At 63.1% G+C, this 25,257-nt stretch overlaps 6 protein-coding genes across 6 annotated transcripts; 3 read left to right on the top strand and 3 right to left on the bottom strand.

The window, feature by feature from the left end:
* Positions 1-27: 27 nt before the first annotated feature.
* On the bottom strand, positions 28-2,259 carry CHLRE_03g190800v5 (thymidylate kinase). Its single transcript, XM_001691993.2, has 6 exons — positions 1,947-2,259; positions 1,717-1,853; positions 1,461-1,590; positions 947-1,144; positions 612-727; positions 28-447 (listed from the first exon to the last, which is right to left on the bottom strand). Exons 1-6 carry the CDS (start codon positions 2,055-2,057, stop codon positions 339-341), a joined length of 801 nt encoding a protein of 266 aa, XP_001692045.2. The 5' UTR covers positions 2,058-2,259; the 3' UTR covers positions 28-338.
* Positions 2,260-2,404: 145 nt separating this feature from the next.
* CHLRE_03g190850v5 (uncharacterized protein) lies at positions 2,405-4,634 on the top strand. Its single transcript, XM_001691823.2, has 2 exons — positions 2,405-2,482; positions 3,337-4,634. The coding sequence occupies exon 2, from the start codon at positions 3,393-3,395 to the stop codon at positions 4,239-4,241; it is 849 nt and encodes a 282-aa protein (XP_001691875.1). The 5' UTR covers positions 2,405-2,482; positions 3,337-3,392; the 3' UTR covers positions 4,242-4,634.
* Positions 4,635-5,089: 455 nt separating this feature from the next.
* On the bottom strand, positions 5,090-13,167 carry CHLRE_03g190900v5 (uncharacterized protein). Its single transcript, XM_043061179.1, has 18 exons — positions 12,363-13,167; positions 11,969-12,181; positions 11,610-11,761; positions 11,285-11,469; positions 10,762-11,089; positions 10,621-10,657; positions 10,445-10,473; positions 10,147-10,293; positions 9,836-9,997; positions 9,509-9,643; positions 9,246-9,339; positions 8,986-9,075; positions 8,692-8,792; positions 8,441-8,541; positions 8,093-8,195; positions 7,863-7,927; positions 7,580-7,715; positions 5,090-7,382 (listed from the first exon to the last, which is right to left on the bottom strand). The coding sequence occupies exons 1-18, from the start codon at positions 12,604-12,606 to the stop codon at positions 6,306-6,308; spliced, it is 3,399 nt and encodes a 1,132-aa protein (XP_042926308.1). The 5' UTR covers positions 12,607-13,167; the 3' UTR covers positions 5,090-6,305.
* Positions 13,168-13,410: 243 nt separating this feature from the next.
* Positions 13,411-15,748, top strand: CHLRE_03g190950v5 (uncharacterized protein). The gene is made up of 3 exons (XM_001691824.2): positions 13,411-13,580; positions 13,821-14,043; positions 14,241-15,748. Exons 1-3 carry the CDS (start codon positions 13,536-13,538, stop codon positions 15,326-15,328), a joined length of 1,356 nt encoding a protein of 451 aa, XP_001691876.1. The 5' UTR covers positions 13,411-13,535; the 3' UTR covers positions 15,329-15,748.
* Positions 15,749-20,367: 4,619 nt separating this feature from the next.
* Positions 20,368-22,419, top strand: CHLRE_03g191050v5 (uncharacterized protein). The gene is made up of 3 exons (XM_001691826.2): positions 20,368-21,094; positions 21,177-21,455; positions 21,717-22,419. Exons 1-3 carry the CDS (start codon positions 20,714-20,716, stop codon positions 21,726-21,728), a joined length of 672 nt encoding a protein of 223 aa, XP_001691878.1. The 5' UTR covers positions 20,368-20,713; the 3' UTR covers positions 21,729-22,419.
* Positions 22,420-22,438: 19 nt separating this feature from the next.
* Positions 22,439-25,157, bottom strand: CHLRE_03g191100v5 (uncharacterized protein). The gene is made up of 2 exons (XM_001691995.2): positions 23,749-25,157; positions 22,439-23,592 (listed from the first exon to the last, which is right to left on the bottom strand). Exons 1-2 carry the CDS (start codon positions 24,981-24,983, stop codon positions 22,608-22,610), a joined length of 2,220 nt encoding a protein of 739 aa, XP_001692047.1. The 5' UTR covers positions 24,984-25,157; the 3' UTR covers positions 22,439-22,607.
* Positions 25,158-25,257: the final 100 nt, after the last annotated feature.

Below are 25,257 nucleotides of genomic sequence, written 5' to 3' on the forward strand. Positions count from 1 at the left end.
CAGCGTTATCAAGTTACTAACTATAGGCTACACTGGATATTACAAATACATCGGCCGCGCCAAGTGTGCCAAGTAGTCCGCAAACCGCGCTGCAATTTGCGCGGTGCACTTTGCTATCTGATAAGCAAGCACAAAGGCATGTCTTGTTGATACAATACACCAAAATAGTAACACATCATAAACCCCACAGACGACTTGGCGCGACAATAATGCACCGCGATTTACGTGCCATCCCGCAGGCCACCCCGCACCATTACCGTGCATACGGCACGTGCACCTTACCCCGCATCTCCCTGCTATCTACTCGCCCAACAGCAACAACGTTACCGCATGCATGCCTACGAAGACAGCACAGGCGCCTGCGACACGCCCACCGCCTCCGCCTTGCCGGCAGCAGGCTGCGCAATCTGGACCTGCACCACCGTGTCCTCCTCATCGGCTGCGGCCCTGCGTGGGGCACAACGTACAACAAACCAATAAAGTATATCCCCATGATTTGGTCCATGCCCCGTTCACGTGGCTGGATCGGCCTGACACGGCATACCTGGACGCGGAATGCCATAAAGGCTTGCACCCACCAGCCCGCTCGCCCCCTCTCCCAGCACACTCACGACTGCGGCTGCTCCTGACGCGGGGCCGGCAGCTCCATGGGCGTGAAGTCCCATAGCCGCCCCAGCACCGCACCCTGCAGCGTCCGCCGCACCACCGGCTCCACCACCGCCGCCACCTGCACGCACCGACACGCGCACAGACAGCAGTCCGACGTCAGCGAGCTGCGGAGGAACCAGGCGAGTCGCCCACAGCTTCTCAGGCCTTCAGCGGACGCTCTCACCTTGGCCGCTGCACCCACCCACCCATCCACCCAAGCCTACTCCGCATCACGTTAATCCCACAACCAGTCACGCCAGGTAGCCAGCAGCTGCGCTCACTCTTATCTCGCGCCCACCTGCTCGTGGATGGCATCAATGGTGCCGGCGGCGTCGATGGCGGCCCAGCGCTCATCCCGTAGCTGGCCGAAGGCCTCCATCACCCGCGCCTGGAACTCCACCTTCTCGTAGCGCTCCTCGCCGTACCCGCCCCGCGCCGCCGTGGCCTCGGCCGACATGGACATGTGCACCACCAGGTCCGCGGCGGGCAGCACCACCTGCAGGGGCGGGAGTGGGGGGCGGGGGGAAGGTGGAAGGAGAGGGTAAAGGGGCAGGGGCGGGTCAGAGGTGGTTGGTGAAGGCATTCGGAAATCTGATTGGGGCTGTGGGTAGGCTGGAAGGCTTAAGGCTATAAAGGGAGCGGTCGACTAGGGAACATGCTTACATGCAGCAAGCCATTGCACAGCTGTCTCCCACCCATGCCCCAGACATACCGTATGCGTAGCGCTACCCGCATTCCCAGTCCTCGGTCGCGGACCGCGATTTACGCCAAATTAGTCTTACAGCAGGACAGCCCGCAAACCCTATTCTCACCTCCAGCGACTTGCAGTAGTCGATGCTCAGGTGCGGCACCCCTTTGGCTGCTGTGTAGGCCACGCCGCTGTAGCTGTAGCGGTCAAGCACCAGCGTGGTGCCGCCCGCAAGCAGCCGCAGCATCTCATCCCTGGAGAGGTCAGATTGCGCAGGGAGCCCTCATACTGTTGCACACATCTGGATGCATACGGGCTTGGGCTCGTACATAGCGTCGTGTGCCCGTATGAACGGATGGGCAGCTGACCAGGCCACACACCTCTTCTCTAGGCGGTTGGCCACGAAAAGCATGTGGATCACCGCGTCGTCGAGCTGCGACTGGTTAGACAGGTAGGCGTTGATGGCTGCGCCGATGGAGGTGGAGCGGTCGGGGAAGCGCCACATAACGGCGTCAACCTGCCGGCAGGCAGGAGCGGAGTTGGCGAGGAACACCAGCTGAGCAAGGCACCGCGTTTGGCCCCTCCGTGCTCGAATCTAGCACGCACTCACCCCTTGGCTCTTGAGCCGCTCAACCATCTTGCTACACTGCGTTGTCTTGCCGCATCGATCCCCGCCCTCGAAAACAATCAATGCGCCACGCGGCCGAGGTGCAGTGGCCATTTCTGTTGCCGATTGCGTGCAGAGCTCTCTCTCTCTCCCGGAGGACGAAGTCTATGCCAATGTGAAAAGTGAACAATGAGCGCCTATCCTTAGTCCAAGCGACGGAAAATTTTGACAGCGACAGTTGCGTTCCAAAGCTGGGCGAGTTCAAATGCGAGGCTGCAGAGTTCGGCCCTTATCCCAGCTAGGCGGCTTTCTTGACATCAACTGCTCCCCGCGCAAATTTTGCAGGGCCCAGAGCTGCACGCCAATTCCCCTCTCCAGATGGTGCCGTACATTTTTCGCGCGGCCTTGGGGGCCGAGGCGGCGCACAATATGCATTCTCTCACTTCAAACATCCCAACAAACTCACGAATGCCCTGTTAATACCACCAAGCCGCTCTGAGGAGCTGCTGACGTCAAGGCGCGTCGCCAAACTTCGCGAGGTGAGCTCTCCTTCGCGCTTGTGCTCTGCATGTTATCGTCGTGCCCAACTCTGTGGTCCAATGATGGCAGTAATAATCTTTGAGACCTGAGACCCTGCGCTCGCGCGGGCCCAATGGTGACAACCTGCATTACGCTGAGGACTGCACGCCGAGCTCTGCATACACGAGCATCCTCAGATTATCCTCCGTGCGGGCCGCCCAGTCAGTGGCGCTGTCACCGCCCCTTACCTCCTGAGGAGAGTTAAAGCGCAGCCGTCTCAGACCTTGCGGTGCCTTGTGCCCGCCGGAACCTGATGGCGGCTGTGCGACATTTCCCCCTTCAGCTGCACACACGCATGGCCAATGCGACGATGACGAATCAATCTCATTCCAACGCTTGATCAGATCAATTATGATCGATACAAAGAGACGCTGCGTTCTTTCTGAGTCACTTGCACCGGCTTGACATGGCACGCACACTGGCACGCACACGACGACGACGGCTTGCATATGCAGCCAGCTCTCGGCTGATTGCGGGTGATGATTACCAAAAACCAATATCTTAGGACACCTTCAGAGCGGGTACAACCCGCCGTGAGACGAACTTGGTTACCCATAACTGAACCCACTCCTGCTGGCCTCGCATGCACGCACGCACACGCGCATGGGGCTTCCGCGGATGATGCTACATAAAACTTTCGTTCTACCGAGTAGGGTCGGCACAGCCGCCCTTTGTGGAAAAAATTGGAGACCTGAACTGACGCAAGCGCCCAGCACCACTGTACTGCTCACCGTTACATCCACACAGCCGTCCCTGCTGTCCTCGCCCCTGCTCCTCACCCCGCCTGCTCCACTGCCTCTCCTCCTTCCTTCAGGCCGTAACCTGGCGTCACCCATCACCCAGACCAGCGCGCCCGTCACACCAGCCACCATGTCTTCCACCATCGCCGCCTCCTCCCCTTCCTCGCCATGCCCCTACGTGACCACCGTCGTCCGGCCCGGCGGCATCGCCGTCGTCACCATGGCCAAGGAGCCCGTCAACAGCATGGACCTGGCCATGTGGCGCGGCCTTGATGCCGCCCTCCAATCACTTGAAGCCGACCCCTCGGTGGTGGCCGTCGTCTTCACCTCGGGCCTGCGCCGCGACGTCTTCTCCGCCGGCAACGACCTGCTCGAGCTGTACGCGCCCAAGACCAGCGCGGCCCGCTACGCCGAGTTCTGGGTCGCGCAGAACGCCTTCCTGGTGCGCCTGCACCGCAGCCGCCTCGCCACGGTCGCCGCCATCCGCGGCGCCTGCCCGGCGGGCGGCTGCGCCATCTCGCTGTGCAGCGACGTGCGCATCATCACGCCGGAGGGCACCATGGGCTTGAACGAGGTGCAGCTGGGCATTCCCGTGCCTAAATTCTGGGGGCTGCTGATGGGCCGCGTGATTGGGCATAAGGTGGCAGAGGGCATCTTGCTCAGCGGGCGCATGGTGGGCGCGGCCGAGGCGGCGCAGCTAGGGTTGGTGGATGACGTTGTGCCGGCGGCGCAGCTGATGGAGGAGGCGATGTCGCGCGCGGCAGCTGCAGCCAAGCAGCCGCCGGCGGCGCGCGCTGCCACGAAGCTGCTGCTGCGGGAGGACTTCTGCAAGGGCTGGGAGGCGTACTACCCGACTGAGCCCGATTTCGGCTGGCGCTTCCTCAGCAGTCCCTCGACAATCAAGGTGCTGGAGGGCGCTATGCGGCGGCTGTCCAGCAACAAGGACAAGCAGCAGCAGAAGCCTGCATCCAAACTGTAGTGTCCAGCGCTGACTATTGCTTTGCTGGTGCTTCGTCTTTCGTATGTTAGTGCTGCGTTAGTCTCGTGTGTGCGGCAAGGGTTGTACAAAGACATGTCACTTGTGACGAACACGAGCGTGTAAGTGTAGATTATGTGTTGCGGCGATGTACATTCATACTTACGGTAGGGGGTCTGGCTATCCAGGCAACTGTGTATACTTCGAACTTCCGGTGTGCAGGTGTTTCCGCATACATATTCTTTTGATGGTTAAGGAACTTGGCTGCATGCAATTAGCTCATGCAAGTACCAATCAGGGGCGAGGGACATGGAGGGCATGGCAGACGTAATGCGTCCTGCGTGCACATGACTGTGCCATGAATGGCAATGCTTGCGATTTTAAATCACATGGAATGCATAACCCACAAGTTCAAACCACAAGGGCTCATCAGGACAACACCGAGTGCGTCGGGGCGTACAAATAAATGACTTGCAAAAGCAGGTTAGGGCCAGCACGACAGGCCCGCAGCGGCGCAAGTGCAGTGTCGAAGCTGGCACACCAGGCCGGGTAGTCGGCGTAACTACCAGCCACGCAATCTTACCTGGACGCTAAGTCGAGTGCTTGGGTCTGGGCATACCAGTACGCTGCACACAACGGGACTACGCCAACCCCTTACCCTGTCCAATCGCACACCGGACGTACAATACACGAGGACAAGGCCGCTCTCGATATTGTGAGCCGTTGACGCCAGCCCTAGTGCGGCCGCGCTGGGTGCAACCCGCAACATGGTAGCACCCTGGGCAGCACGCTTCGTGCGTTCAGGGCGTCCGCAAGTCGACATGAGTGTGCGCCATTACTTAGGGACAGCTGCGACCTGGCGTTTACAGGTTTACTGGGACAGCAGGAGGCAGCCGTGGCTCAAGGGCGAGGAGCTGGGGGCGGCGTCAAGCTGGTGGCTAGGACTGGGAGTCCCAAAGTCCGGCTGTCCGAAACGACAGATCCTTGCATACTTGCAGCACCTGCAGGAACGACACGGACACGACCCGGGGACACGGTGTGACTCTGGGGCCCTTCCAGCTCATATGGCATCAAGAGCTGGATCCATTGATGGTGGTGTGGGCCGCAATAATGAGCGGGTATCCGGCACGACGCCCCGCGCGCAATCCCACCAGCGCGTTGACCTCTACCAGTGTAGTAGGATAGTCGGTAAAAGACACATCTAGATGCTCCAGGGCGCCGTCCGCGGGGCTATATACTTGTGTGTCGTAGAACTTCCGTGTTCCGCCCACAACCAGCTTATACCGTACGGCGTCCATGCCGTAATGAGACAGCATCAACCCAGCCCCCGCAACCAACACCGGCCATGCAGCCGTTCAGTTCTGCGTAAACCCCACAGGCTCGGGTTCCATGACCGCAGTTGTGACCCGCATCACCGGTAACGCTTGGCGTGTCAGCGGTAAGCGCACGCCCCTTCAACTGCCCTTGCAACTACGGTGCTTCATGCCCCCATAGTTCACTGATATGGCGTATCGATTTATGAGGCTGCCTCTTCATACCTGGTGTGGACAGTGGCGGCCCAGCGCGGGCATGAAGTGGTACCATGCAAATTGTGTTACTCACATGCTGGATGCGCTATCAATGCATGAACAGGTACGGTTCGAGTGCACATTGGTTCAGGCCTTTTCATCTTCTACTTCATTAGTATTCTCGCTTACAACTAACGCCTCTGCCTGTGCTCCGCTACTTTAGCTTGGTTTGGTTTAGTCTGGGCTGGTATTTACAACCCGCGCCCCCTCGTCCAGGTGCCGCGCCCCACACGCACGGAGCAGCCACCATCCAGCAACATGGCGGCCTTCGCCCGTGGGCTATTGGCCGCCACTTATATCCAGAGGGGGGGTACAACGCTGCCTATCTTGCCTACATGCGCCTCCTCCACCTCCCCCGCCGCCCTGCTGCACAGAGCAACACAAGTACGAGCAATACCAATCTGAGCAACACTAATCTGCTCCACATGCAGGACTACACGCCCGATGATGCACATGCAGGATTCTGACAGCATCCAGGTGAGCGATTTGCTCAAAGCGGTCAGTAGCCTGCCGGCGGCGGATATGCGCCTGCCGGCGGCGGCGGCGGGTACCCACCAGCAGCCGGCGGGGCGTAGGGCGGCGGCGCCCCTGCCGGTGGCGCGTACGGTGACGGCGCGCCTGCAGGTGGTGCGTACGGCGACGGCGCGCCTGCCGGTGGTGCGTAGGGCGGCGGCGCCCCTGCCGGTGGCGCGTACGGTGACGGCGCACCTGCCGGCGGTGCGTACGGCGACGGCGCGCCTGCCGGCGGTGCGTACGGCGACGGCGCGCCTGCCGGCGGCGGTGGATAGCCGCCTGAACTGGGACCCGCAGGTGGCGGGTACGACCCGGCAGGGGGCGGGTAGCTACCAGCCGCCGGTGGGTAATTGGAAGCCATCGGCGCGTATGGTGAAGCGGCCGCGGGCTGCGGCGGATATCCCCCAGCCGCTGCTTGCGGAGCTGGCGGGTAGGGAGGCTGCGCCGGCGGGTAGCCGGGCTGGGCGGGTGGATAGCCAGTCTGAGCGGATGGGGCGCCGCCCTGTGAGGGGTAGGCTGGCTGCTGAGGTGCCGCGCCAGCCGCCGGCGGCGGCTGTCCGTACGGGTAGCCTCCTGCCGCCTGTTGCTGCCCAGCGTGCTGGTTGATGTCGCTGGCGAGCCCGTATGCGTCCTGTGGCTGAGTCGGAGGCGAGTGCTGCAGCTGCCCCGCCGCCCCTGCCGCCGCCCCTGCGCCAGCCAGTGACATGAGTCGCATTTGCTCCGTCGCCGCGGCCGCCTGCGCCTGCTGCTGCTGCAGCTGCTGTTGCTGCTGCAGCGCCTGGTTGGACGCCGCCACCTGCTGCGCGGCGTGCTGCGCCGCCGCCGCCGTAGCGTCATGCGCCGCGCCGGGGTGACCGGTGTGAAGTTGCGGCGTGGCGCCCCCGGCGGCGATCGTCACCGGCATGGCCGCGTCCATGCCCACGCCTGCGGCCACCAGCTCTGCCTGGAACTGGATCATGAGCGGCTGCGGCAGCGGCGGCGCCACCGGCAGCGGCGCGGGGCTGAATGTGCCTGGCTGCAGCTCCAGCACCGGCACCCAGATGTCGTACGTGCTGGGCCGCACCTGGCAGGGCAGGCCAAGCGCAAAGAATGGAATGGGTGTGACGGCGTGCTTGCAGTAGCCCCGAACTGCACTACTTCCAACAAAACAGCAGGAGCTCCCAAACCAAACCAAGACGAACCTCTTCAAAGATGCGTTACCCCCAGCAACTGCGCAATTCCAAGGCCGGCAAAACCTTAGTCCGGCCCCCGCTGCCTCACCTCGCGGTACACGGGGTGCTCCACGCGCAGCTGAAAGTGCAACGAGCCGTCCGCGGCGCCGCCCGACACACCGCCCGCCAGTGTGGCCGCCGCCGCCGCGGGGCCAGTGAGCAGCGGCCGCTCGTGCACGTCGGCCCTGAGCGGCACAGGTGCGGCATTAGACAGCGCGGTAAACATTCTGCGGCTTGCGAGAAAGGCATGAGACACGCATGCGCCGGCTTGCTTTCACTACACCCGTTTCCCGCGTTCTATTACGCACTGTACCCCGCGGCCACACACGTACCAGTTACGTTGGCCCTTGAGCAACATGCCGTCCTCAAAGATGCCGCGCATCTTCTCGCGGGTGTTCTGCGTCCAAGCCGCGAACATGGGGCAACAGGAAACACTGTACGACTGGAGACTACAGCGTGTGGCACAACTCATGGGGTTGCGCTAGCCGCTTGCCTAACCAGCCGGCTTGCGCGCCTCCTCCTCGCCACAGCTGTCGCCCCATCCCTTCCATCACCGGCTCACGTTGTCCAGCATCCGCGGCTTGTTGCTAGCGGACAGGGCCTTGAGCACGGCCTCGGGCGGGGGGATGTTGCCGATGGCGGAGCTGATGATCTGCTGCATGTACCTGTACCCCGGGGGCGGAGGGGCGATGGGAGGACGGACGAGGTGGTGAGCGGAGGTAGCGCGGGGCAATGGCGTGGACATACAGGAAAAACACGGTCGAAAGTTTGGGCATGGAGACAGGGCCGGTCAGCATGCGTGTTACCACCGGCGCAAGTTTTGTTGTAACCTTGCGACCATGCCCTTGCGGGTCGAACGATGTCGACCTCAGGGCATACCGATACCGAAGCGCGCCCTTTCCCGGCGCACCTGAAGTCGGTCTTGAGGTTCTGTTTGGGGTAGGTCTGGTACATGCCCAGCCCCGCACAGTGCACGTCGCCGGACAAGATGGTGAAGCGGAAGCCGCGCGCCTGCGACCCAACCCAAGTGGCGCGAGGCATACCAATCAGTGGACGATGGCGCCTGCAAGCCGAAACAAACCCAAGCCGTTGCTCCCACGTCTTCACCACGGGCTGCATCCCGAGGACGGCCAGTGCAGTCCCCCGCCCCCCGCCACTCACCAGCGCCAGGTCCTGCATCATGCGCACCAGGCAGAACTTCTCCACCTCGTGCACGTCCGCCGACCAGTGGTCCAGCAGGTCGTCCAGCAGCTCGGGCTCGCCTGGCGGGTGCACGCAGCCGGCATGAGCATCGGCACCATCACACAGCGAGCAGCTACGCTTGTGACGTGGTGCGTAGGCGTGTGGCCCCGTGCCGTGCGAGGTAAGGCACGCAGGTGGCAGCCGTGCCGTCAAGAGGTGTCAAAACCGGCTGCTGCTAGCGACCGTGCGTGCTGCTGTGTGCGGCCCTCTCACCGAACGCGTTGAACAGGTGCTCTGACAGGCCGGTCTTCTGCAGGAACGCCGTCAGCGCGTTGGCCATCACGCCCGTGCCCGCCAGCGCCACTGCAGCGGAGCACACCAACAAGGCCGGGTCGCGAGCCTCGTGACAGTGCGGTAGGTGTCAAGCGCGCAAAAGGCAGGGCCCTAACAAACACCACAGCACCCCCCCTTTCCTTCCGACCTAGCATGATGCCGATCCCACTTCGCCGCTGTTATCCCTGAACAATACTTACTCATGGCGTCCTCCACTCCCGGCACGGAGGGGTAGATGGTGGGCACCGTGGCCACCACCACCACGTGCCGCACCCCCGCCGGCAGCTTGGCGCACTGCGGAAGCAGCGCAAGCACCGGACACAACCAGACCTCAGAGCCAGTGGCACAGCAGCCCACGAACTACCTGTTAGCGCGCTGACCCATCATGCTTGCGCTGCACCTGCCGCGCCCGACCGCGCCGCACAGTGTGGCCCCGGCATCTCCCGCATCCCCATGCACGCACCTGGTCTTGGAAGGCGGCCCAGGAGGCGGGCCGGATGATCTGCTCGCGGGTGCGCTCGCCGCGGCTGTCCAGCCCGATCACCGCCGTGGTGGAGCCCACCATGCGCGTCCAGGACAGACCCGTCAGGCCCCAGCCCTGGCGGACGACACACAGAGCAGCGCGAGTGAGTGAGGATATGCCGGCAAGGACGCACACGGCCAGGATTACTGCCCGGCCGTGTCATACCACTCCCGGCGTGTCAGGAGCACCAGGATGTCGGGCGCTGACGGAAGCTGCTGCAGCCGCACGCGTCCCCACGCCCCCACATCCACCACTGCCCGAACGCACCTTGTTGAGCTGGCGGTGGTTGTCCTCCGCGGCGTGGCACTGGAACAGCAGGTAGAACTTGCGCGCCACGAAGAAGATGCCGCTGAAGACGGGGCAGTTCTGCAGCTCGGGCGGGTAGGAGCCCCAGCCGTCGAAGATGTCGTGGTCGTCCCACATCATGCACTGTAACAAGGGTTGTGGTGTGGAGCAGAGGGCGGGTGGCATTGTTGGGCTCGCAACCTGGACCCGCACAAAAGCTCACTGTTCTTAAGCCCTCCACACCTCCGCCAGGTACCGGTACGCCGGCATGCGTGTGCGGCCTCCCCCCTCACCTGCGGGATGCAGGCGAGCGCTTCCGCAAACACCTCCTTGGCGAAGTGGTGCGTGTAGTTGCGGAAGTAAAAGTCAAACGTCTCATTGACCATGGCCTGGCTGAACGGGTGGCTGTTGCGGCTGGGCCGGTCGCTCATCATGGTCCACTGCGGAGGATGGGAGGCGCCGGGATGGAGTGTGGGGACTACACGGCGGCACCCAATAAATGCGCGGGAAGAAGACGGAGCAGGTCGCAGCGGTAAGTACCGTACCGGCATAGCTGCCCCCAGGTAGCTGCATGCCCAGACCATTTCTTACCGTGACCAGGCTCGGTAACTTCCACACGTCTGCGCAGATCAGGCGTTACACAAAACACATGCAGTGCTCATACATGGGAAGGGACAGTCTGCGTCCCGCCGGCTGTTTACCCTACACAAGCGCAAGCCAGCTTCCACGTCTTACGCACAACGCCACCTCACGCCACGTGGCCTTACCGTCGCAGTACAGCTGGTCGCCGCCTCCAAACATGACCTGGGGCGGCCAAGGGGCGTCAAGCAACACCGGTATTAAACTCGCCACGACAAGCACAACCCAGATGAATAGCAACAATATCAACCTTTACCCCATGCGCTCACGTGGATGGGGTCGCGCTGGTGCACGTGCATCACGTCCCGCCACAGCGGCTGGATGCCGCCATGCGCCAGCTCGTCGGCGGGGTCGTGGAAGCCGTTGCAGGAGTGGAAGCCCCAGTGCCACTTCTGGTTGGCAGAGGGCAGCTGGATGTTGTACTTCTTGTGGGTGGTGAAGAAGTGGTCGGTGGAGCACACCACGCAGTACTCGAGGGTGGCGGGCGCGCCGCCCAGCTGCAGCGCCAGGTCCCAGCGCCAGAAGTTGTAGCCGGCGTAGGACCACAGCCGCACCGGGTTGCGCAGCACCACGTCACTGCCGTGCTGCTGCTTTTCGCTGTGCATATTAGAGGGGGCAGGCAGAGGGATTGGGTGTTCCAGGCATGCGTACGGTAGTTGAGTGATGGTGCGAAGAGAAGGTGCGAGCAGCGTGGCGCGTCGAGGGCATGTTGCCCGAAGGCGGGGGCATGGGTCTGGGGGAGGTCTCGCCCACAAGGTTCCCGCATGCGAACCGAGCGTGGCCTCGACTCACCGGTATCGCAGGCACGGCGGCATGGGGCTCTTGTTCTGGTGGATGATGACCATCACCGACAGCTCGTACAGGTGGCTGGAGGGCGTGTAGCCCTGGAAGCGCACGTAGGGGCCGTACGTGTCGTCCAGCGGCGCCGGCCCGGAGAAGTTGGGGTCTACCGCGGGGCCGTTATGGCCGGCGGCGGCCTGCAAATCAGACCGGGGGGCACATTTCGGACACCCGTGTATAGAAAGCACTGCCTATTGCACTGGCTGCATCATATAGCCGCAGCACGGCAGCCAAGGCCCAGGCTTCCATATGCACATGTAGCGTGCCGAATGCTCACCCCGGTTGCCCCGCCAGGGCTCTGTTCTGTCGGCGGCCGGTTGAGCAGGCCGAACTTGGAGGGCGACAGCGGCGACGTCTGCAGGGCGGCCACCTCCTCATGCGGTGGCGGAGCCCGCGAACACAGGCCCGTTGGGGGCGGCACCACCGTCACTGCGGGGGCACAACAGGTTCCCACTTCCCCGGTGAGGCACGGAAATGGCCTCGTCCCGGAAGGCGCCGCGACACGTCCCCGTGGATGCGCCTGGATGCCTGGCTGCCTGCCCTTCCGTACGCATCAACAGCTGCCATTGCGCATGGCATTGTATGCTGCCCCGCAATGTGCAACGAGTGCCACGCCCGCCAACCGCTGCACCTCACCTCCAGCCTGCAGCTGCTGTTGCTGCAGGGCCGCCGCGTTGGCTGCGGCCGGCAGCGAGGGGTCTTGGGCACCCTGGGCTGCAGCAGCCGTGTCCTTCCCGCGCCCGAACAAGCCGAAAAGCCGCCCCGGCGACAGGGTGCGTCCCGGCTGCTGCTGCCCTTGCTGGTCGGGGTCCGTGCTGGGTGCTGCATTCTGCCCCGGAGAGCCTTGCTCTGCAGACGGCGGCAAGCGTTCCGCAGAAGCGTGGCTTAGTCAGAGCCCTGCCCGGCATCCAATTGTCACATCAGTGCGTAGGCAAAAGCCATGCTTTACATGCATACGTAGGTGTGGCAGTGGCAGCACGGTGCTCAGTCCCGAGGAACGCCTAGTGTCTCCTTTTTAGCGCCCGCAGACCTGGCTTGTTCTTTGAGAAGAACCGCATGAACCCAGTCCGGGGCGGTGGGCTGGCGCTGTCTGGCGCGCCGGCTGGCGGGGCACTGCTACCCGCGCCAGCCGGCGGTGGGGTGCCGGCCGGGGCTGGAGGCGGGGGTGGTGGAGGCGGGGGAGCGCCAGGACCAGGGCCACCTGGCACCGCTGGGTAAGCTGGCGGGGGGGCCCCGCCGTACTGAGGATGCTGCTGGCCAGGTGGAGGGTACATTCTTCTAGGTGCCTGCTTGCTGCAGCGACGCGGGGGCGGAGTTGACCGAAGTCACAACTTGTTTCTGATGTTGCGGGAGCTCTCCACGTATTCCCCCGTCGGTGAGCTGCGCTCCCGTTAAGTCAATAGCAATGCATGCTTAACCCAAGCGCGTCTATAATCGCATGTATAGCACTTTCTGGGCAGGCGTAGTCGAAACTTGAGTGGAGGTGTGTGAACGAGCTTCTCGGGCAGCCTACTGGCTAGTCATTACTGCTCGTGAGAATTGTCTGGCAGACTGCAAGTAGGTAATGTGGAAAAGCCACTGACCCGACCCGAGCGACTGCCAAGTGCATTTGCCCGACAGATGTGGCCTAACTCCCAGACAGTGCATGAAGAAGGTGGTAGCTTGCAAGGCCATCTTTCCAATGCAGTGTCTGGGAGTCAGGGGAAGAGGAAGGGTTGGGCTGCAGCGAGTGCAAACCCTTCCACTGCCAAGCGCGCGATTATCATAGACTTCACGCAGCTAAGATCTCATACAGATGAGCTAACAACCTCGAGTGACCTGCGTCCTGCTTAACGGGTCGGCTCAAGCTCATTTGCACATTTGCTGGTCCAAACGAGCGCCAGTCCACACCGCCAAACCCTGCCGCGCCCAGCAGCCCACCAGCCCAGCAATAAGCAGGCCAATTACGTCAGCACGGAATGCATCACGCCTGCAAGCGCGCTCGAAGGCTCGAAGTCGGCATCGTACAGCCCCATTCCGGGGCGGGGGAGTGCTTATAAGCAACGGCGCCCGATTTGCCAGGCATTCACAGCTCTGCTTTTACTCCCCTTAACCTTACATTATCATCCCAGTTGGGACGCGGGTCATTACCCCTCGCGAACCCAGCGTAGGAAAAGCTCCCTTCTCCTTCCCCTGATTTTCTCCGTCTCCTCCCTTCGCAACCATGCGTGAGGTCATCTCCATCCACATCGGCCAGGCCGGTATCCAGGTCAGTTGACAGAGCGAGAGCGCGCTGGGACGTCGTTGCCGAGTTTGAATCGCCTTGCCTCCCCCCCGCGGCCTCCAGCTGTGTCCGATTAGCCTTGCTACTTTGCTGCTTGCTGTGGCCATGAGTTGCTTCTTTCAAGCGCTTGTGCCAAGTCGCGGCGAGCTACACCCCCCCGCGTTCAAACTTCGAGGATCTTGGCGCTGACATTGCTCGCTCCCGCTTCCTCCCTTGCCCGGACAGGTGGGCAATGCCTGCTGGGAGCTCTACTGCCTGGAGCACGGCATCCAGCCCGATGGCCAGATGCCCTCCGACAAGACCATTGGCGGTGGCGACGATGCCTTCAACACCTTCTTCTCGGAGACCGGTGCCGGCAAGCACGTGCCCCGCTGCATCTTCCTGGACCTGGAGCCCACCGTGGTGGATGAGGTCCGCACCGGCACCTACCGCCAGCTGTTCCACCCCGGTGAGTGACGCCAATTCCACATGTCACGCGACGTCGAGCTTCTGTTGAGCAGCTGGCCCATTGTTAAATGTGCATGCTTAGGCGCTCGACAGCCAAATGCCCATGGGCGTGCATATCTTACAGCCCAGTTTTCGTACCCTTGACTGCGTTTCCTCGTCTCGCTCTTAACATTGCCTTTACCCCCTTCCCGCCCACAGAGCAGCTGATCTCCGGCAAGGAGGATGCCGCCAACAACTTCGCCCGCGGCCACTACACCATCGGCAAGGAGATTGTCGACCTGGCCCTGGACCGCATCCGCAAGCTGGCCGACAACTGCACCGGTCTGCAGGGCTTCCTGGTCTTCAACGCCGTCGGCGGTGGCACCGGTTCCGGCCTGGGCTCTCTGCTACTGGAGCGCCTGTCGGTCGACTACGGCAAGAAGTCCAAGCTGGGCTTCACCGTCTACCCCTCGCCCCAGGTGTCGACCGCCGTCGTCGAGCCCTACAACTCGGTGCTGTCCACCCACTCCCTGCTGGAGCACACCGATGTCGCCGTGATGCTCGACAACGAGGCCATCTACGACATTTGCCGCCGCTCCCTGGACATTGAGCGCCCCACCTACACCAACCTGAACCGCCTGATCGCCCAGGTCATCTCGTCGCTGACCGCCTCGCTTCGCTTTGACGGTGCCCTGAACGTGGATATCACTGAGTTCCAGACCAACCTGGTGCCCTACCCCCGCATCCACTTCATGCTCAGCTCGTACGCGCCCATCATCTCGGCCGAGAAGGCGTACCACGAGCAGCTGTCGGTGGCCGAGATCACCAACGCCGCCTTCGAGCCCGCCTCGATGATGGTCAAGTGCGACCCCCGCCACGGCAAGTACATGGCCTGCTGCCTGATGTACCGCGGTGACGTCGTGCCCAAGGACGTTAACGCGTCCGTGGCCACCATCAAGACCAAGCGCACCATCCAGTTCGTCGACTGGTGCCCCACCGGCTTCAAGTGCGGTATCAACTACCAGCCCCCCACCGTCGTGCCCGGCGGTGACCTGGCCAAGGTGCAGCGCGCCGTGTGCATGATCTCCAACAGCACTGCTATCGGCGAGATCTTCAGCCGCCTGGACCACAAGTTCGACCTGATGTACGCCAAGCGTGCCTTCGTGCACTGGTACGTCGGTGAGGGTATGGAGGAGGGTGAGTTCTCCGAGGCCCGCGAGGACCTGGCTGCCCTGGAGAAGGACTTCGAGGAGGTCGGCGCCGAGTCCGCCGAGGGCGCTGGCGAGGGCGAGGGTGAGGAGTACTAGACTCCTGGCATGGCATCAGGGTAGCAGCAAGTGTAGTGCTTTGCTGTTTGCCCGTCAAGATGAACAGCGGTTGCTAGGTTGTGGATCGAAGGATCTAGCTAATGACGTTGCATCGTTAGCGTGGACGGGCACCCGTGCATGAGTCTGAACACATACTTGCTGCCTGAACAAACAGCAGTGGCTGCTAGCTTACAAGTGGACAGAAGGGTCTAGCTAGTGACGTGACATGCGCAAGCGTGTGCGGACACCCGTGCATGAGTCTGAACACTTGGCTGCTGCCCACCGGAACAATGGTGCTGTAATGGACTTGGAAGTCTTGCGATTGGTTCCTCGCCCAAAAGGTTCTGGGACAACCGTAGTGCCGATGGGGACTGGGAGTCATGCACAGCTTGATTTGTCAGCCTGTAACATGCTGGCCAGAGTGCGGAGGTACCGTGCACGTCGGGTTGCTGGTAGACCCGCGGAGTCCTCTCCTTGAAAGATGCCGTGAAAGCTTAGGCCAAACAGACTGCAATCCACGCGGGCGGGGCCTCGCCCTCGCCAACCTGCCTTGAACCCTGTCCCATCACACATCCACGCGGGGCTGGACACGTTGCGTGCCGCAATACACAATCTGTTCGCACGCTTGCTTTCCACGCCGCATGAACCTACCCCAGCTTTACATTTTATCTACATGAAAATCCATGCGTCAAATTGCTTAAGTTCCAGCGATGCTATTTCTCGCTGAGTGGGCGTGCACTGCTTCGGCTCGTCGCCTTATTCCATCACATCAGTTGACTGGCAGCATAATATGTGGGCCACGTCATCATTATGACCTAGCAAAACATGTATCGATTGTGCTAGAGCCGCTAGGAGCAAGAGCCCACCAAACTGTCGCCGATGCGCACTCGCCGCGGGCTTGCTCGTCGGCCGGTCTTGTCGCTGGCTTGGCGAGTCGATATTTAGCTTCACTGTGGAGTCTCTTAGACACCAACGCGACTTCGCCGGTGCCAGGGGTGGCGCGGTGGGCGCACACGCGCGCGCCTCGGGGCCCCCAACCTGGCCTTGTCACACCGCCGCCCCCGGGCGTTGAAAGGCAGCGCGTTCGGGCCGAGCGTGCGGCACGGAGCCAGGCCGCAGCCATACAGCGGATACGGCAGTGCTATACGCTGCAGGAACTGGGAGACATCGTCCTCCGACATGCTCAAGTAAGGGCACGAGTAGCACACGCGCAGACGGCATGCCTAGTGCGAGCGTCCGGTCTGTTTCACACACCCTCACACCCGGCATCACACCCGCCCACAGGCCCTGTCGCCGGCCCTGCTGGTGCAAGCAGCCACTCAGGCGCCGCACACTGTGCCCTGGCCGCTCAGCCAGGCCGACCGCGCACGACTGCACGACCTGATGGGCCAACTAGCCGCGCAGTGCGCCATGTGAGGAGCGGGTTGCGGGGCGGACAGGCGCCCAGCGGGAGGGCGGGCGGGCGGGCGAGCCATCTGGGCCTCAACATTCGCATAAAAATCTGGTTCCGGGTCGCCTTGACAGGCATGGTGGTTGCAAGGTGACGTTTGGTAACACGCCGTGGCGTCCTCTGCGCCGTTGCTGGTCTGCCATACGCAGGCGGCTGGAGGAGTATAGCCTGGAGCAGCTGGCAGCGGTGCTGGCGGGCTGTGTGCGGGCGCGCTATACGCCCACAGAGCTGCTGCTGCCGCTGCAGCTACGGCTCAAGTCAGAGGCGCGTGGTGACATGCAGGTGCGCACGCTGCTTTGCCGAAGAAGTGCCGCTTCCCGCGTGTCGGCGCGACGGCATCCCCTTCCTCGTGCGTGTCGGCGCAAGGCCAGGTGCCGCATGCGTCCACTGGCGTGAGGCACACGTATGGCTGCCGCGCGCAGGAGGAGGCGGCGCACGTGGCTGCCATTGCAACCCACCTGTCGCGCCTGCGGGTGGGCGACGAGCGCACCTGGGCGACGCTGGATGCGACGGCACGGGCCTGTGGGCCGCAGGCGGGCTTCACACACCTGGCATCGCTACTGGCGGCGCGAGTGCGAGCGGGCGTTGCGTCCAGCGGTGACGACAGCAGCAGCGGCAGCTCGCGGGGTGATGAGGGCTCTGCGGCGTCATGGCTTGTGGAGCAGGTGGAGCGGGCGGCGGTTGCAAACCTGCACGCTGCATCACCTCAGGTGAGACCCACGTCAGCGGCTGCCGGAGCCTTGAGCGTGGCCTGTGGTGCACGCCCTGTCAGACGCGGCCGCGGGCTGGTATTGGGCGCGTTGGGGCCACTGCACTCCAGAAGACCGGGTCCGGATAGCACGCCGTCACTTGCGTGTTTCCTCGATCGATAGTTTAGGGTGCCCTCGCATGGCTATCCGACGGCTTCCTGTTAAAGCCTATTACCGGTATATCCTCAGGAGGTGGCCACACTCATGTGGGCCCTGGCGCGCTGCAGCCGGCCCCCCAGCCGCTCGCTGGTACGGGCTCTGCGCACCCACCTGGACAGCAGCTTGCAGCAGCAGGACACGCAAGGGGCCGCGCAGGGAACGGCAGTGGGCAGCGGCGGGCCCGGCAGTGGGCAGCCGTACAGCGGTGTGCAGCTGGCGGCAGTGGCGGGCGCGTGTCAGAAGCTGGGTGTGGTGGACCGCCAGCTGAGCTGGCAGCTGGCCACGGCTGGGGCACAGGTGAGCACGTGTGGGCGGGCAGGGGTGGATATTGACCTTGGATACGGGGAGCAGTTGACTACCTGCAGAGCGTAGCAGCCTAGGTTTGACACAGCCCTCAATGGCATTGTGCTGCGCTGCGGTCACAGGCGTTACGTGATGAGGCGACGGCCCTGCGCATGCCGGTCCCAGCCGCCGGCGCCGCTGCGTCCCGGCGTGCGAAGTTTAGCATCGCGGGCGCCGCCGCGCCGGTGGATAGTCAAGCGGTGGCGGTGCTGGTGGCGGGCGTGAAAGACGTGGCAGGCAGGCCGCGGCCACAGCCCAGGCCGCCTTCCACAGCGCCTGTAACTGCTGAGGCTGCTCCACCTGGCGCCGCTGCTGCCACAGCCCCGCCAAATGCAACAGCCGGCGGCGAAGCTGCTACAGCGCCTGTGAATTCTGCGGACGAAGCATTGGTCCGGCTGCTACGCGCGGCCACAGACGTGCTACTGACCCTGCACAAGGCTGGCATCCAAGATCCAGGTAGCGGGCGGGCCCGTCAGGTGGGTGGGCTGGACGTGGAGCACGTGGCGGCGGTGGCGGCGGCGGCTCAGGACGCTGGCCTGGCGGACGAGAGTGCAGCCCTTCAGGCGTTGGTGGCTGAGCTGCCATGGTGAGTGCGGTACAATGCTGGTGGCTACATGTTCCGCTGGCTAGGTATTGTTTGCTGCTGTTGCACCAAGTGCATGATTAGGTCCGGCTGCTTACGTATACCTCACACGACTACCGCCCATATCTATCATGCCACTGTAACTGTAACAGTAACTTGAGAATCACCCCCACCACGTCCTGTCATGCCACAGATGCTGCCGGGGGCATGAGGTTGCCGCGCGAGGCGCGGAGGACCTCCGCAGGCGAGCCAGGCGCAGATGAGGTGCCATGTGAGTGTTTGGGGGCGCCTGCATATGCTAGGGGAAATGGATTCGCGCATGTTTGTTGCAGCATGCCGTCTCAAATGCACGGTAGCAGCCGCGACTCCCTTGAGCCGTAAGCAGCTGTTCCGACATGCCGTAACCCGCGTGCCGCTTGCAAAGGCCCGATGGTGTTCTAGGCGTGGGCAGCATTTCCGAGGTGGGGGCCCCTGGCGTACGCTCACATTGCAGCGGCCTAGGAGTTTTTAATGCAGGCTTCTGCTTATTGCCGTCTCTGCCGATGTGCTAAATGTACAGGCTGCAGCGGCGGCTTTGACCCCAGGGCGCGGCGGGCTTCTTATTGAGGCTGCCGTCACGTGTGATAGCTAGAATGCAAAAGGGGCAGCTGTAGTTTGGGAAGCTGGGACATGGAAGTCGAACGCACGGTACGGAGCAGCAGCGGCAACTGGCATGATAGGCGGGCAAGAGACCAGGCAGGACCAGGCAAGCAGCTAGGATGCAATGGCTTGCAGCTGGCCATTCCTTACGGGCCCACCGTGATCCTGATGTTATTTGCGGGACTGTGCACGCCGCAATCAAGTGCCAGGTCGAGGGGCAGAGGAGCCCGGACTATCCGTTGGGGGCTGAACTAATCCATGCAATGTAGGCGTGACGCCACATGGCAGAGCAAGCTTCTTCTCTTCATGGCAGTCGCATTGGCTGGTGGAGTGATGATTAGTGGCCTAGTGGGCTCCGGCGGTGTGAAGATTCCTACGCCTAAGCCGCTGCCAATTGTATGCCATTTATTGGGTTCTGGGAATCAGCTGCACCCTACGGGACTTTATCAGCTTGCCTTGCCACTGTCCCATCACACACTCCTACGCCTAAGCCGGCCATAGATTGAGGTGTATAGTGCGACGTCGGAGTAAGGAATGAAGCAAAGTTGGGCTCCATGTGTCGTGTTCTTGCTACGTGAGCGTGGTTCGTTGTTGGTGCCCGCCGGGCCATGGGGCCTGATGGGGCCTAACAAAAAGACCTGGCAGGCACGGACCGGGACTCGTCCGGCCAGCCTCGGTGCCTTGGCCACACGCCCGCCAGCGGCCCGCCTAACCGGCCTTGCCCAGCAGAGCCTCGCCAGCACCATGCCAACCCCGCACGCTTGCGGCCGTTTATGGCTCCGCGGCTCCGCCTCCCTCAACCGTTGGTCTGCCCGTGTCCCCCCAAGTGTCCCCCTCCCTGCCCTTCCCCACGGTCACACAAACGGCATCACGGGCCCGCCTCGCCTCGCCGCCAAGGCAGGGATCCCTGTTCCACGTCCATAATCAACACCTAGGGCTAAGGTACCCGGCAGATGCACACGTCTCAATGTCTTCGTGACACAGGCATGTAGCTGGCTAGGCTCCCTTGCTGGACGTAGGGGGGCGCTGCCGCACGCTCGGCTCGGGAACAGGGCGCGGCCCCGAGGCGCCCGCACAGCGCGACTCCTGACGATACGCGCGCTACTTCTTTTGACCCCTCAAGGAGCTTCTATGAAGCCTGCGGCCCGCCAGGGCACCTGAGCAACAAAGCACATTTGCCGAGTGCCAACTTCAAGCGACAGCCGCGGCCGCCAAAGCAGGCAAGCGCAGCAGAAGCGCTCCCGTGAGTGCTTTATATTTGTATTGTGCTGCATGCGCGGTGGAGGGCGGCGCCAGGAATTCAAACGAAGCCTCATTGCGGCTCCCGCCCTAGTCGGCGCGCCTCGTTGAAAGCCCTGCTCCCACCCTTGAAATATACATTTAGACCAAGCGACTAATAGGCCGCTGTGACGCGTCGCCGCCTTTTAGACCACACACCGCCACTTTGAAGCGCATCTTCTGAAATGGCGTTGCCCGGCCAGACGACCCCTGAGGGCGTGCCTGCCTTCAAGCTAGTGCTTGTGGGCGATGGTGGCACTGGCAAGACCACCTTCGTTAAGCGCCACATCACTGGCGAGTTCGAGAAGAAGTATGAGCCCACGATCGGCGTGGAGGTCCGCCCCCTGGACTTCACCACCAACCGCGGCAAGATTCGCTTCTACTGCTGGGACACTGCTGGTCAGGAGAAGTTCGGTGGCCTGCGTGACGGCTACTACATCCACGGCCAGTGCGCAATTATCATGTTCGACGTCACTTCGCGCCTTACCTACAAGAACGTGCCCACTTGGCACCGCGACCTTTGCCGCGTTTGCGAGAACATTCCCATCGTGCTGTGCGGCAACAAGGTGCGTGCTCTCGCCTCAGACTCGGGCCCGATCTAGTCGCTGAGTCTCTCGGCCGCCGGATTGGCGGCAAAATGGCTCGCAGGTGGACGTGAAGAACCGCCAGGTCAAGCCCAAGCAGGTCACTTTCCACCGCAAGAAGAACCTGCAGTACTATGAGATCTCGGCCAAGTCGAACTACAACTACGAGAAGCCGTTCCTATACCTGGCCCGCAAGCTGACCGGCGACCCCCACCTCAGCTTCGTGGAGGAGGTGGCTCTGCCCCCTCCCGAGGTGCAGATCGACCTGGCGGAGCAGCAGCGCAACGAGGCAGAGCTGGAGCAGGCGGCGCAGCAGCCACTGCCCGCGGACGACGACGATGAGGTGAGGGGTCTGGTGTGCGGCGTTGGGCTGCCGGGTAAACGGCTGCGGGCGTGCCCATGGCGATGCATGAAGGTCCAGCTCTGTGCAGCTGTCAGCGTCGAGCATCATTCTTTCGGATAATTCCGCGTAGTAGCTTCTGTTGAACGCCCGCATGCATGCAATGCGTATGTCGACGACGGCTTTCTTCCCTCGTTATCTCCCCAACTCCTGACTCGTGCTCTCGTGCCCTACGCATCCCTGCTTCACCTCCTCAACCCACAGCTGCTGGACTAAGCGTTGCGGCGAGGAAGCAGCTTGCCTGGGGAATGCTGGAGTGCCGTGCACTGCGGGAGCCTCACTCTTGCAAATGCGTGTTAGGACATGAGCGCAGGTGGTGTGATGCAGGAGGTAGCAGAGAGCGCCATTTGCGCATGATGCCACGGGCAAGCAAACTTCATTTAGGGAGGACGTAGGCGTGCTGGAGACTATGGACCGGACACTAACGATTGACATGGGGCAATGACTCTTTAGGTAGGTGCACGTGGTGGCGCTGTTGCAGCGGTTGGTTCAAGTTTTGGGATGGCGCCGCGGCCCCTGGGCGGGCAGTTGCAACGTCCCATGGGCCACAGTCGGCTGGGTGCCAACAAGCTATTGATTGTGCTGCGCACGAAGATAAATATAGGAAGCAAACGCGCGATGTGCGGTGCTCGTGTGGGTGTTTGCGAGGCATCGGGCCTGTCACAGTGCGTCGACAGGCCAGGGCACAGGCGCGATAGGTCAGTAGACATGATGTCCCGTTGCGGCGGGCGGAGGAGTGGGCCATAGGAGGCCCGGAGTGACCCTGGCCCGCCCTGCTATTCAGGGGCGGGCAGGGATGGATGGCTCTGTAGGAGAGCGAAGCTAATCTACGAGCGTCCCGTTGGCTCTGTTTCTTCTGGGTCTGGATGGTGCCGGGGCGACATGCATGGTTAACAGGCGAAGGCATTACAGTGGATGAATCAAATCGCTCAAGTGGGTTACATCAGGAGCACCTTCCATTCCAGGGAAGCACGAGCATGCGGTAGATCACACGAATGACGAGCAGGCAGGAGGTCACACAAAGTACAGTATTCAGGTCACCAATGCATTTGCACATCATGAATGTACAGCCCCACCAGCGCAGCCTACGACAGCCTACAGCCTCTCCAGCAGTCGTGCGTTAGCACTTAGCAGGGCCTCTATCATGGCTTGCCGGTCGCTGCCAACCAAGGGAAACGGCGGGTTGGACAGAGCGCCACCTGCCACCATTGCCTTGCAAGCCGCGCCCCCCGCCGCCTCCTCCGAGCTCCTGGCCGCGTACACCGCATCCATCAGCACCACACCGTCACCGGTAAACGACGCTTCCCCCCGCAGCGAGTCCCCACTGTCGCCGATTCCCACCATCATGCCCGCGGCGCCGCCCAGCCCCCCAGGCGCTGGCAGCGCCAGCGGCACCAGCCCCGCCTCTGCCCCTCGCGACGGCACCAGCGCGCCGCCGTCATCCCAACATCGTCCTGCCATGCTGCCTTCGCCGGCCGCACTCCTCGTGCCTGGCCCCGCGCCTGCCGCGGCCGCGGCCATAGCAGCCGCCTCCGGCGGCAGTGCACCCGTGGCGCTGAACTCACACAGCTGTGCCATCCGCTGCGAGTTGAGCAGCGCTGCCCTCACCCGCGCCTGTGAGCGCAGCTCCTGCGCGCGCTCCGCCGGCGACTTGAACGCCCAGCGCGCAAAGTCCAGCGCCGCTTCCACGTAGCCCTCCACGCCCACCGGGTTGGCCACGCCCACCACCACCTGCTGCCCGTCCGGCAGCACCAGCTTGCAGTGGCTGTGGCCCGAGCTCAGCGTCAGCAGCGTGCGGTCATCGAAGATGGCGCGCACACGGCCGTCCTCGGAGGCGGTGAAGCGGCCGGTGCCGGGTACGCAGCTGTCCTCCAGCACCGCGTCGGAGGCGGCGGCGAAGAGCTCCTCGCTGGAGGCCGGCAGGGAGTCGAGAGGGTTTGCCAGGACGCCGGCGCCAGGCAGGCGGCTGCGGGAGCGTGCTCCGGCGCCGCCCGTGGCGCCGCCCAGCGGTGGAAGCGCGGCGGCCACGGGCGACGGCAGCCGCGCCGCTATGGACGCCGCGACGTTAGTGTTATGTGACCTGCATGGGACGGATTTAGCAGTGGCAAAGCTGTGAGCGCACCAAATTTGTGCGCAATGCCATGTGACCACATGCTGGCGCAGGACAAGGCACAGCTAGCACAAGGCTGCTCACAACACCGAGCAGCATTTCCCTGCGCGATGCAGCCGCACGCACCTGAGCTTCATCGCATGCGCCGCCAGCGTGCCCAGCGGGTAGCGGTACGTCTGGTCACGGCTCCACACTGCGTCGGGCACACAGTTTGCAGCGTACAGCTGCTCCGAGCCCACTCCGCCTCCGCAATCGTTCGCTCCGCCGCCGCTGCGGTAGTGCGCAATGAAGCGCCCGGCGCGCGTTGTGGCGAGGCAGGACTCGTCGGCGTGCACCCACACCTCCACCTCGCCCACGGCTTCCAGGAACTGGTACGTGGCGTGCGGCGTCCACTCAAACGCCACCACCACCTCTGGCGGCAGCAGCGACAGCGACGGCTCGCCCCACCAGCCGTCACTGCCCAGAGCCTCTGCCAGGCCGGCGCGCGTGCAGTGCAGTGCGGACGGCAGTACTGTTCGCCGTCGAGAGGTGGGCTCAGGCGCCTCCTCCGCGCCGCCCGGGCTGGTGCTTAGGCCAAAACGCAGCGACGCGAGTGGAGCCGCAGCATTGGCCTTTGCGGCGCCGCCATCTGGGTCCAACAGCGGCGTTGCCACCGCCGCGTCTGCACCAGCAGTCCGCTCCGCCCCTGGCGCCGCTGCCGTCGCCCGCTCCTGATCCGCCGCCGCACCCGGCTGCCTGCCCGCCCCGAACTCCGCACCCGAGCCCACCGCAGCTGCGTCCAGCTCTGCGGCAGCCTGCAGCACCGCCCGCACCGCCGGCTGCCAACGGGGCGGATGGCTGGCAACGCTGAACACCTGCGTCTGCCACACGTACTCGTACTTGGCCTCCTGCGGGCGCTCCGCCACCAGCAGCGGGTAGCACACTGCGAATCGCCGCCGGTGGCTGTGCAGCACCACTTGGGCCACGCCGTCCTCGCTGCTGACGGCCACCTTGCCGTCAGGCTGCAGCTGCGCCAGGCCGGCTGAGAGCGCGACCGATGGGCTGGGCCAGGTAGCGTCCTGGACCAGGTAGCCAAGCGCGAAGCTGGAGCGCAGCACGCGCGCAAGAGGCTTGCAGAAGCAGGGCAGCTCCACGTGCATATTCCGGAACTCCAGCACCGCCGCAAGGAGCGGGCTGTGCCGCGCAAGGGCGTACTCGCTCAGCTGGCGGGTGGAGCGGCCGTCGGGCGTGGTCACGAGGAAGGAGCTGCCCGTGCTGTTGAGCGACAGGATGGTGTTGTCGCTGAACGTCGCCTTTGTGCGGCAGTCCGCCAGAATGCACACGCGACATAGGTCAGGGAGCTCCGCCACAGCAGTAGCCATTGCGAGCAGTCGCAGAGGCCCAACGCCCGAGTTTGACTATTCCCTTTGCAAGCTAAATGCTGATGGCTAGTCATCAAGCCGGGCACATCTAATTTGGCTCTGCTTGCCAGGCTTCGTATTTCCAATTCAATCGACAGCTGCTAGTTGCAAGAGGGAGCCCAGGACGCAAAGACGTCAGCAAACACGATGTCATAGGTCAGTTGTGTGCAAAAACAGTATTGCGCTGCCCGCGACTGTGATGTACGCAATTGGCAGTTTCTGGAACCGGCCTTTC

This window comes from Chlamydomonas reinhardtii, chromosome 3 (assembly GCF_000002595.2).
Source record: "Chlamydomonas reinhardtii strain CC-503 cw92 mt+ chromosome 3, whole genome shotgun sequence".
In the NCBI taxonomy this organism is placed as follows: Eukaryota; Viridiplantae; Chlorophyta; class Chlorophyceae; order Chlamydomonadales; family Chlamydomonadaceae; genus Chlamydomonas; species Chlamydomonas reinhardtii.

Coding starts and splice junctions, on each gene's coding strand:
- CHLRE_03g190900v5 (XM_043061179.1), bottom strand. CDS start 12,606: ATGTACCCTCCACCTGGCCAGCAGCATCCTCAGTACGGCGGGGCCCCC. Junction 10,294..10,444: donor AGTTACCGAGCCTGGTCACG/GTAAGAAATGGT, acceptor CATCCTCCGCAG/TGGACCATGATGAGCGACCG. Junction 8,793..8,985: donor GCACCTGTTCAACGCGTTCG/GTGAGAGGGCCG, acceptor TGCACCCGCCAG/GCGAGCCCGAGCTGCTGGAC.
- CHLRE_03g190850v5 (XM_001691823.2), top strand. CDS start 3,393: ATGTCTTCCACCATCGCCGCCTCCTCCCCTTCCTCGCCATGCCCCTAC.
- CHLRE_03g190800v5 (XM_001691993.2), bottom strand. CDS start 2,057: ATGGCCACTGCACCTCGGCCGCGTGGCGCATTGATTGTTTTCGAGGGC. Junction 1,854..1,946: donor AGCGGCTCAAGAGCCAAGGG/GTGAGTGCGTGC, acceptor GCCTGCCGGCAG/GTTGACGCCGTTATGTGGCG. Junction 1,145..1,460: donor ACTACTGCAAGTCGCTGGAG/GTGAGAATAGGG, acceptor CCGCCCCTGCAG/GTGGTGCTGCCCGCCGCGGA.
- CHLRE_03g191050v5 (XM_001691826.2), top strand. CDS start 20,714: ATGGCGTTGCCCGGCCAGACGACCCCTGAGGGCGTGCCTGCCTTCAAG. Junction 21,095..21,176: donor TCGTGCTGTGCGGCAACAAG/GTGCGTGCTCTC, acceptor AATGGCTCGCAG/GTGGACGTGAAGAACCGCCA.
- CHLRE_03g191100v5 (XM_001691995.2), bottom strand. CDS start 24,983: ATGGCTACTGCTGTGGCGGAGCTCCCTGACCTATGTCGCGTGTGCATT. Junction 23,593..23,748: donor GCGCATGCGATGAAGCTCAG/GTGCGTGCGGCT, acceptor CGTCCCATGCAG/GTCACATAACACTAACGTCG.
- CHLRE_03g190950v5 (XM_001691824.2), top strand. CDS start 13,536: ATGCGTGAGGTCATCTCCATCCACATCGGCCAGGCCGGTATCCAG. Junction 13,581..13,820: donor TCGGCCAGGCCGGTATCCAG/GTCAGTTGACAG, acceptor TTGCCCGGACAG/GTGGGCAATGCCTGCTGGGA. Junction 14,044..14,240: donor CCGCCAGCTGTTCCACCCCG/GTGAGTGACGCC, acceptor TCCCGCCCACAG/AGCAGCTGATCTCCGGCAAG.